This window comes from Tyto alba, unplaced genomic scaffold (genome assembly GCF_018691265.1).
Source record: "Tyto alba isolate M040663 unplaced genomic scaffold, T.alba_DEE_v4.0 Super-Scaffold_14, whole genome shotgun sequence".
In the NCBI taxonomy this organism is placed as follows: domain Eukaryota; kingdom Metazoa; phylum Chordata; class Aves; order Strigiformes; family Tytonidae; genus Tyto; species Tyto alba.
In genome coordinates this window covers 58,743,108-58,754,068 of record NW_024881276.1, presented here as the reverse complement: position 1 = coordinate 58,754,068, position 10,961 = coordinate 58,743,108, and the positions used below count along the sequence as shown (strand labels likewise).

Here is a 10,961-nt window from a genome sequence, read left to right as displayed (position 1 = left end):
AGGACAGCTCATTTGAATAGCCCAATCAGGCACCCACTCATTAGTCCCTCCTTATATGGGGAATCGGGATGCGCTGGCTAACCCTTCCCCCACCGCTAACTGCTTTGCCAGCGCGCGCGCGCCAGCCGGTTCCCGCCCTCCGCCGCAGAGAGAGCGCGGGAAAAACAGCCCTGCTCCCGCCCCGCCCCCCCCCCCCCCCGGCGGGTTCCCGCGCGGGGGCCCAGCGGAAGGGAGGGGAGGAGTCCCGGCGCCGGGAGCGCTTCCAGCGGGAGGGAGGAGCGGGCGGGCGGGCCGCTCGAGTGGAAAATTCCAGGCAGGAGGCCGCAGGAGCCTGGCCGTCGCCAGCCCTTCCCTCCCACACGGCCCCGCAGCGCCGCTCCTCACCCACCCCCGGTTCCTCCGGGGGAAAGGGGGAGCGGCCCGGCTGTACGGGCGGCTACCCCCGGCGGTGCTGCGAGGGCGGCGGGTAAAGGGCTCGGCTCCCCCCGGGCAGTGCCTGGTGCCGCGGCTCGGCGGGAAGAGCGGAGCGCGTCTCCGGTGCTTCGCGGCCCCGCCTGGCCTCGACGGGCCGGGCGGCGCCGAAGAGGGAGGCGGGGGCTGCGGCGGGCCCCCGCTGCCGGGCGGCCGCCGGCCCTCGCCGAGCGCACATTGTTCTGGCGGCCGCGCTCCCCGCGGCGCGGCCCGCCCCTCTCCCCTCCCTCCTCCGCCTCCCGTCCCTCTCCCCTCCCTCCTCGGGTCCCTCCTTCCCTCGTCACCGGGCGGCGTATAAATCCCCTTCCCCGGCGTATCCCCCCCCACCGCGGGAGACCCTGGTACTTTGGCCCTTCGGGCGGGAGCCCGCCGCCTCCGCGCCGTTGGGACTTCGCGCTCCCGCCGCTCACCGCCTTCCTCCCGCCACCCCTCCCCGCGGGGCTCCCCTCGCACCGTCCCCACCGGCCTCTTCCCTTCGCTACCCGGGCCAAGGATGTCGGAAAAACGCGTGGAGGAGGCGCCGGCGGAACTGAGCGCTAAGGTGAGACACCCGCCCCGCTCCCGACGTGTGTGGGGAAGGGCGGGGGGGGGGGGGGGGGGGGGATGGCGGAGGGCGCCGGTCCCCCTCGCTCCCCCCGCGGCCGCGCGGTGGTGCCTGAGGTGCCCGGCCGGCGGGGGGCGCGCGCGCGCGCGCGGGCCCCGCGCGCCGCCCGGCCAATGGGGGGCGGGGGCGGGGCGGGGGGCGCGAGGGCCCTCGCGCCCCCCGCCCCGCCCCCGCCCCCCATTGGCCGGGCGGCGCGCGCGCTGGGTTTGGCTCGGCTCGAGGCGGAGGAGGGCGGTGGGGGGGGAGGGGGGGGGGTGGGGGTGGAGTCGGGATCGCGCCGGCGGCTTCTCCCGTCAGGGCGGGAGGCGGCGGCGGCGGCGGCGCCGTTGGGGAGCGGTTTAACGGCCGCCGTGCCCCCCGGGAGGGCGGGAAGTTGTGTGGACACAAAGCGCGGGCCCTCGGGTGGCGGCGGGGAGAGCCGGAAACGCCTCGGTCTACGGTCAAGGTTGTTCTAGGCGGGGGGGGGGGGGGGGAGAAAAAAAAAAATTAAACTCATCCGTGTTTCTGGTTTCCACATGCGTGTGGTCTGAAACTGCCTCTGATGTGTTTTCGTTGGTTTGTCAGGGCGGGCAGATTTAATGCCTAACGCGTTTTCTCCCCTCACCGTTATTTGTATTTCCTCTAAACCCTCTTTGTTTAAGCATCCCCATGTTTTCTTGCCGCTCACCACTGGAATGTGTTTTTTCTCATCTCACGTATAGGAAATGAAAGAAAAGAAGGAAAAACTTGAGGAGAAAACAGTCCACAAAGAAAAGAAGAAGGAGATCGTAGAGGTGAGGCCCTTCTGAGGGATAGATTTAGGGATGTCGGTGGGGAGGGGCGTTAGAAGAGGTGGTTAGTCTGGCTTGCTGTGCGTAATGAATATGAAGGGAATAGGGGAGATTAAGAAAGAGAGCAGGCCAAGGGAGCTCCTAAGGGAGAGGAGCAAATGAAGAGCAGGCTATAGGATAATTGTGGAGAATGAGCCATGAAGGACTTAACATAGTCAACATGGCCCAGCAAGAAGGTGTCACAGGAGATGTGGTCCTGCACCCACTGAAGTATCCTGAGGTGCATAAGGAGTGTAAGTTGAAGGTGGTGGGGGGAGGACGATGAGGAAATGCACAGATTGATGAAGATCAGAGGGGATCTGGAAGCAGATGTACTATGAGCATAGGCCAAGTGGTTAGCCTGTAACCAGAGAGATGTTCTGATTGTTGGGATGTAAGGTTGTGGGAGTCAGGGAGGTTCATATCGGTGGGGAGAGACTGGAAGGATTGGTTTTGTAAAGAAGGCTGGTTGGGAGGAGGGTTTCAGCTGGGATGGTGGGAATAACAGTAACAGTGCAGAGGTCACTCACTCGATGCACATCTGAGTCTGCAGTGGCTGGAGCTGTGAAGATTGTTCTTGCGCTTGCAGCAAAAAGAGCACATGGGATTATCCTGATGCCACTTTCTGCTCTGACTGCTTTGTTTCGTTCAGGATGAGGAAAATGGAGCTGAAGAGGATGAGGAAGAGAGTCCTGATGATGTGGATGAAGAAGCTGGTGATGAGGATGAAGGTAGGAATAATTGGTATAGGAAGCAGACTGCAGAGGAGTAGAAGACTGTGGAGGGAAATTTCTTCTCTGAGCCCTCTGACTGTGAGATTACATCCCCTTAAATGCTACTTCAGTTAACCTGTGATTTCCTCTCTTGCTTGTGCTTATAAGGAGATGAGAATGGGCGAGAGCAGGATGGTCTTGCAGAAAAGCGATCTGCAGAGGAGGAAGAGGTGAGTGACAGTGTGAGGGCAATGGCAGTAAGAAGGAACTAGGTTACCTGCTATGTGCTGATTAAATCCATGTGGATGATGCTGCTGATCATCTTAAATTGTCCTTGGGTCTCACTGCTTCAGCAGCAGATGGGTAAACAAATCTGCTGTGGCCAAGGGATAATAAACCCCTGTAGACTCCTTGTAGGATCCAGGTCCTTTCATGGGCAGTCACAGTGCTGAGTGTTTGAGAGTCAAGGTGCTTGAGATTCTGCCAGGCTTCAGGATGGATTTGTAAGGGTGAATGCCAGAGTCTGTCTATAGTGTGAGCCTGGGCTGCTTATACCTCCCAAAAGTAACAGCACGGGTGCCTCTCGAAATGGAACTGTCTGCGTCTTAACCGTGACCGTCAACAGAACAGTTGTATCAGGCACTCAAAGATCCTCTTGAAGAGGAGTGGACTTAAGGCAGGCCAAACAGATTTCCATACAGAGCAAAGAGCAGCAGTAAGAATTTTCTGGAGAAATTACGTGCCTTGTTGCGGTGGCTGATGGTAACTCCATTTTTTCTTGTGTCTTACATAGGATGAAGTGGATCCAAAGAGACAGAAGACAGAAAATGGGTCTTCAGCTTGAGTCCTCCCCTCCCATCTCTGTTCCGTCCATCTCTTCTCCTCCTCCATTCCAGCCTGTGCTTGCACTGTCCGTTAGCCTCTGGCTTCACACAATCTCAGATGAGGAAAGTTTAGAAATGCGCTCAAACAGGGAAGACAGCAGTTTCCTTCTCACCCAAAGACCTAGCCCATCTGTGACATTCCCCAGCTGAAATTATTTCAGTCCCCCAAATCCCTCCAGCTGTGCCCCACTTAAAAATGATCCTCTTCCTTCAAGAACCTCATCGTTGCCTGGGGGCCCAGTATGTAACCTTGCCAGGCCTGTATGCCAGGCTGCTCATGTGGCAAGCGCCTCTCCTTCCCTTTTCACTTGCCCTCCTCTTTTTGGTCACTAATATGACAGGTTCTTGACGGCTTCTGCTCCCCAGACCTGCTGTCATATCCGTCCTGAGCCCGGGAGGCTGCAGGCACAGATCTCATGGTGCGTTTTCCAGTCCTAGGCCTCTTCTCATCTGTTTTCCCACTGAACCCTGAGAGACAAAAAATATTACAAGTGAATAATGGTTCTATTAAACTACACATGGAGACAGAATTTATTTTAAGCTTTTTTCAAGTTTACACGACATCAAGCTGGCCCTCGTGAATGTTTCGGAAGATAAGCATTGGTTTTATATATGAATTTCATCTGAACTGTGTAATTTTTTAATTTGGAGGCTTTTTTAAAACGATTCAAGAAACAGTTGGGGACCAAAGTTTGATTTCCATTTTTTCCCTTCAGATTTTCTTGTGACCATTTTTTGTAAATTAAAGGCAATATAGCCACAGCATTTTCTATGGCACAGACATCACGAGGATGATAGATATAAATATATATATTGTTTTCAACTAGCACTGTAAATAAAAGCATTTAAAAATATTTCAAACGGCTTGCGTGGGCGGCTGTGTCTGTGCATCTTGGGTTACGTTCTGGCTGGATCAGTAGAAGTTGGTTTGTGGAAAGGTGGGGTGGCTGGACCAGCAGTGGGCAGAGCCGGGGAGCCCTAAGTTAGGCAGGAGACCCGCGTCAGCTACCCGAAACCAGCACGCTTGGGTCCCGTCCCCTCCCTCTGCTTGGCAGTTGGGAGGGCACAGCACAAACGGGACATAAAGCTTTGGGGCTAGCGTGAAGCTTTCGAAACGGCAACCGGGCCTCGGCACCGGGCGACAGAGGGTCAGAAAGGGAACCCGAGCTGTGGGTGCTGGATGTGGCACTGACCCTACACTGCCCTACGGCTTTCCTGCCCTGGCTGGCTTCAGGCACGACCCACGCAGCACCAGTCACAGCAGAAGGGAAGTGTTTTAAGAGGCGAGAGCTTCCATTCTTTGTCCCGCCAGCTGCCTGGGAGAGATCTGTCAAGAATTTGGTTTTTTATCTTTGCAGACCTTTAAAGCTGCTGCCAGCATTTCTTCCTTTTCAGACTCGTACTTTTGCAATCATGCAATGAGCCGCTGAGACTGGGAGCTTTAAAGAATACCAACTTTTGTCTGAGCATCCGTGGCTTTGTGCTTGTCCAACTGCAGCAGCGTATCAGATAGCGGGAGTGCAAACAGTTGCTCGTCTCCAGAGGGACAAAGCATCAACAGTCATTTTCTCCACATGTCTGTGTTTGGTTGCAGGCCCGGCCCCGGGGTGCGGAGGGACACAAGCGCTGTGCAAATGGCACAGCTGCTGCCAAAAGCCTCTTCCCACCTATAAACGTCTCTGGGGGCATGTGCTTGCCCGGTGGGATCTCTCTGCACCACAGTGTGTGGGTGCTCTGCTCCCACAGAACCCCTGCGGTGGTGGAGACTCTGCTGAGTCTGGACCCATCTCCGCCCACAGGCCACCACAGCCGTGATGCTCCTGTCCCGGCCCCTTCTCTCCTTCCCAGCTCAGTGCCAGGGATGGGATTTGGCCCCTTCTCCTCCAGCAGGGATGGGCCTGGGTCAAACAGGCCCCTCTGGAGCTGGGACGTCCCCATCTCCAGCTGGGGCTGCGTGCTGGGCTCTGCGTTCAGGGGCCTTTAGCTGTTGCAACCGTGCCCAGGATCAGCCTCAGCCACGTTCACTGCAGACTTGGCAGCTGGAGCCACAGCCGGGTAGGGTGTCTGATCCCTGTGAACAGCATTTCTAAAGCAAGTAGCTGCTGCCTGCGATCGGCTTGCAACACCCCTCCCTGCTCCCGCCTGCCTCGTGCACTGTGATCAGTAGCGCTGCTTCTACCTGCACATGTATTTCGGTTGTGCTTTCACAATTTTGTATTCCTACTATTGCTCCACTTTAAAAAATTACGGACTCTAGTCTCTGTTCAAGATGCTTTCACATTGGAGCAAGTGCTCAAGACTCCCCCAAACATTCTGATGACCAGTCACCTTTTACTCTTTGATACTGAAGGTAAATTATCAGTGCACGATACAATTTCTGTAGAGGCTGGTTACAGTTTTCATGCTGCTTCCCCACCACTGCAGCAGTGCCTGACTATAAGTAGCGAAGAATGTACTTGCCAGTGAGAAGTGGTGGAGAGAGAACTCCATCGCTGCTTTCCATGTGGATGCAGCAGCAGTAGCTCTGGCTGTATCCAGCCAGTCATCCAGAAGGCAGTGAGGCGGCACCTGATTGTTAGGCTAGCACTAGTGACATGAGCAGCCACCCCTCCTTTCCTCGGAGGGAGACACTGTAGGACAGAGGGAAGTGACAAAGGGCTGCTAGCCAGGTTCCCCATGTCTTCATGGACCACTTGACTCCACAGCTTCCACTAGTTCTTCCATCTTATTCAGTTTTCTTGAATACCTTTGTCATGATCTATGGATAGTTAGAAGATATAACTACAGATACAGACATAGAAGAACGTCTGCTTTGGTATTTTTTCATCTCAGTGACCTGTGGGACATCATCACTGACTTGAGATGAGGGCTACAGATAACCGAATGAGAAATTGCAGTTTCTTCCCTTCCCTTTCCTTAGATCTGCAAAGATCCATGATGTATCTGGTGGCATTTTAGCTGACAAGGCGATCACAGCAAGAAGTTGCATAGATTTGCACAAAAAGTTGAGGATACAGCTGAGGATACAGTTCTGCATTGCATTTCATCTCAAGCCTGCATGTGTGCTTGATTTGCATCCAAACTTGAAGATGCTTTTTATTATTCAGTCTAATTCTTCTACAGGTGACATCAATTGTATCATGCTGGTATCATCAAGGTAAGAACAAAGTCCAGCTTCACCAGCAATTTCCTCAGGAGCCTTATTCACCTTTCTTGGCCCTGTGCTAATTCTCCACTCATTTTATTTGATTTCTGTGACCATCTGTTAACCTCAGCAGCTGGGGCAGAACTCCCTCAACTGTCCCTTCCTTGCTTCTGATGGCACCTGCTCCAAGCTTCTAGCAGCTCTGGTCCTACCAACCAAGCAGCACCAGAGATTTCCTTCCTTCTCATCCTCCTCCGGGGCTGCTTGCTTTGAGAAAGTTGTGGAGGTGGCACAGTCATGCTCCTGCAGACTCTGCTAAACTTCCCTCTGGACTGACAATTGCTGCTTCCAATGGATCCTTTTGTGTGGTTTAGAAAAGCAAACACAGACACCAATGCAGAGAATAGGTAGAGTCACCTACTGGGTCTCAGCTGGGTCCCCGTCCCGGCTCAGATGAGCGAGTGACGCCTCGATCCTTGGCAGGGATCACTGGACAGTTGGTGCCTGGACCCACCGGCACGGCAAGGTCTCTGCCGGAAGGCTGTGGCTGTGGTGGAGGTTTCCAAGCCTGTCAGGGCAACATTGTTGGGATGCAAATTGCTCCTTGTTGTCCTCTTGAAGAGCTGTGGTGGTGAGCTACAGGCGGCAAGTGTGAGAGGAGGCAACTGAACTCCATGTTGATTAAATGAAACCAGTTAACATTTCTGGTTAAGCAAAGCAACCTGACCTAGCTTTGGAGTCAGCTCTGCTGCAACCAAGGCAGGTTTGGGCTGGAGATCTCCAGAGGACCCTTCCCATCTACATCTTTCTGCGATATATGAAAAAATAGAGGCTTGCCATGGAAAGTTCTGCTGAGTCTGAAGATACTTTGAATGGTTGATCTCAAGAACAAATGATCTTTGCATCTTATAGCTGTTACCTCCTCATTTCCCGCTTAGGCAAATGATTCCCTCCACCCAGCCTCTTTGGTCTTTCACACCAGTTTTAAGCCATTAAATGAAACAAGACCAATGTAATCAAAACCACCGTATGGGCAGAATCATGAATCCTCCTTCAGACCTGGAAAAAGTGAGCCCTCCAGCCACTGCTGGTCTGGGAGGAAAACCCTTCTTGCCTCAGGAAAGTCCACAATCACCTTGTCATATTAGATTTAAAAAAAAAAAGGTGAAGATTAATTACTTCCCCACCCCTTCCTCTGGCATCAGGGGCTTCTTTAGGCCCTCTGGTTAGGAGACGCATTGCCCAGCCGCTTCCCATATGCCATATGGGAAACTGAAACAACTTGCCTTCCCAGATCCTTAAGAAGACCCTGTACTTTTCCCTCCCACCTCTCTCCTTTATTTCAAGAGCAGAGTCAGACAGACACTCTCATGGCTGATCCAGTTTGTGTGTTTTCTCAGGGAAGAAGTCTGTGTTTACATGTGTGGGCTCAGACTGGGGACATATCACAGATGGACAGGACTGGAGCGCTGCATACCAGTGGATGAGTTTGAGGTTTGTTTCCTGGTGAGCTCTTATGGTTTTATTAAAACATGGACAGTCACAGGTGTGAGAAGAGACCTAAGGTGTTAGTATTCAAGGGTCTCAGCCACACAGGATGGCTTACGGACCTAGTGTGGTGCCATCAGGTGCAGCTTCGCTCTTGTGAAAGGCATTTTCTATCAGACACAGAAGAGAGTGATTTCCCATCTCAGGCTGTTCAGGAAGCCTGAGTCACAGCTGAAAGTATCTGTGCACAACATTAGATCCTTAGCTGAGCTTCAGGGAACTGGGACATCAGAGCAAACAAGCTTCACACCTTGTCAGGTGTACCTGTGCAGGCAAGATATGGTAGATGACTATGTGACTTGCTGCAAATCACCCATTAAAGAGGACAGAAGAACATGTAGCCCATGTATATGCTGTCGGTGATATCTAGCTGATGTCATTTGTCACCAGGGGGGCTTGCAGGAGCTGCATGTTCTACGTATCTCCAGCATTTTTTATAGTGAAATTTATTGTTCCCATTCTCTATTCTGTATCTTAAACATTTTGTCTCAGTAAGTCTAGCTGAACGTTTCCAATGTTCTAGTGGTGTTCAAGATGCTTTGTTCTCAATTTAGTCATTTAATCCATGAAACAGTGTCATAATGTCAGCAGGGTGTTTAGCTACATGTCCTGCAAAGAAGAATCTTGTCCCTAAATCCAAAATATTACAGGGGCTTCATGCATCCAGGATGGAGGATCCTGAAACCAGTAAAGGCTGTAACATGTAGCTAAAACAGTCAGCTTCCAGAGCTCTGTGATTATGTATGTCTGCCAATACCTCTCTGGCAGCTCATGTACAGTCATGTCTTAGACTTTCCCAGGTCCTACAACAATTCATCCATCATTTTAGGATGCATTTATTAGGTTGCATAATTTGTAATGAAAATTTTCAAAGACCGTTGCCAGAAGCATCCTTCAGCAGCATTTCTGTTGTTGCACATCCAAATGACTTCACAAAAAGGTCTTTGCTGGACAGCACCTCCACAGGCATGAACTCAGGTAGTGCTCTGTTACGCACGTCCATAGGCATAGCAGAAATCCCATCTGGACACTTAGAGCTAATTGCTGTTTTCCTGTGTGAAGGACAGTTTCTTAGATGGTACTTTTAAATACTTTCCTATGTCAGATCCAGTCTTGAAAACAGCTGATGGTTGTATATAGCTCCAACAAACCTCCTGTGCTTCCAGGATAGCAGCATGGTAGATATGGGCCCAGATCTGAGCTGGGAATTTGCCTGTTCTCCACAAGGTAAATTTCACAGAACACTCAGCAGAGAAGTTTGGGAAAGTCAACCTTCTAATTCAAATGAGTCATGAGGTTTTGCTCATAACTAAAGAAAATACAAACCGCTTCAGGGTCTGTGAATCCCTTTTCATAGCTGTAGAAATAAACATTGCTGTAGAGCACTGCTAACAGTGTGCTGTGTTGACTGTAGTTTCTCTTTGGGAGAGGATCCTGTTCCATCTCAGTTTCTTTGTGTTTTAAAGGGTTTCCAGATCAAATCCTGACTTAAGGTCTCCCATCTGTGGCAGGATTCCTATAGGTGGCCCGGTATTCCCCCCAGTACTGTTTTTGCTTTTACTTCCAAGGGTAAAAAGCTTACAAATAGCTGATGGGATACCAGACTGAAGACAAGAAGGAAGACTGCTGTCATGGAATTGGAATGCAGTGGTGACACCTGCAGTGTTCGAATTGCTATACAGAAGAACATCTCAGGGCTGTACATGTTTTAATGCCTGAAGACTCCAGCAGGACCCAGTCCTTCTGCACTACCTGGGACACAAAGGCTAAGCCCCAATCTCTTCTTTCAAGGCCTCTGCTTGTGCTGAAAAAGAGCACCTCTCTGGGAGAACAGGCAGCTCAAACTGATACCTCTTTCAGCTTGGAGGGTGCACCTTATATTGCTCTTCTTGATCCTCTCACTGATTTATTACTGGGAGAGGAATTGCTGGAGTCCTTTGAACATGGCTCTACAGTTTTCCAGCCTCAGGGGCCCCCTGATGGCATCAAACTTGCAATGTCTGTAAATACTTCACTGAGAGATTGTGAGTAGTCTTCATCTGAGTTTCTCTGTACCCAAAATGCCGGTGACAGAGCGTGCTGTGAACTGTCTCTCAGAGTAGAGGAACCAGGAACGGCTCTGATCATACTGCTGGTGTTATTAGAGGCCTAACCCAAACCTGGAGAACTGACAAGTCATTGTGTGGTCAAGCAGCATCAGATTTGTCTTGGATGGGTGTCCACAGGTTTATTTGAACACACAGAGGTGTCTCTCTGGTGTCCAGGAGAAATGGTCCTTTGCCTAGAGAGTCCAAGGCAGGTCTAGGGGACCTCCGCTAGAAACGCCACTTACAGTCTTCTCAGCTGTACCTGATTCTGGACCCTTATTATTCCCTCCCTTATTAGATCATCCAGGTAGAGCCTTGGTGTTTGACTGTCCCCCCTTAGGAAGTATGGGACCTGTTTTTCTCATTGTCTACAACCCCAGTTGGTTATCAAGAATGTATATTGGATGTCCAACAGCAGAGCCAGTACCTGAAATCACTGCAACTTCCTGGAGAACCTGTTTTAGGCTTGTCAGCTGCAGAATTTTATTGGGAAACAAACTTATGGGTTTAGCTGGCAGGTCCAAAAGTCCCCAAGCAACCACAGCACTTGCCCCAAGTATCTTAAAATCTGTCAGTGCTGCACTGTCATCTGGGTTTAGGACATTGCTTGGATAGTCCACTTCTCCCAGAGCCATTTACAGATATCAACCAACCATCCAGATTGTAATGCTATATGACAGCAATGACATTTTAAAAGTTT

General features: G+C 51.6%; 1 protein-coding gene across 2 annotated transcripts; it reads left to right on the top strand.

Moving 5' to 3' along the window:
- Positions 1-756: 756 nt before the first annotated feature.
- PTMS (parathymosin) lies at positions 757-4,335 on the top strand. 2 transcript variants are annotated; one of them, XM_042788204.1, is made up of 5 exons: positions 757-1,012; positions 1,777-1,848; positions 2,537-2,615; positions 2,766-2,827; positions 3,391-4,335. In XM_042788204.1, exons 1-5 carry the CDS (start codon positions 965-967, stop codon positions 3,439-3,441), a joined length of 312 nt encoding a protein of 103 aa, XP_042644138.1. In that variant the 5' UTR covers positions 757-964; the 3' UTR covers positions 3,442-4,335. The 2 variants fall into 2 exon arrangements, with proteins under 2 accessions (XP_042644138.1, XP_032851598.2); XM_032995707.2 differs by lacking the exon at positions 757-1,012 and having other exon boundaries at positions 1,801-1,848.
- The last annotated feature ends 6,626 nt before the right edge of the window (positions 4,336-10,961 follow it).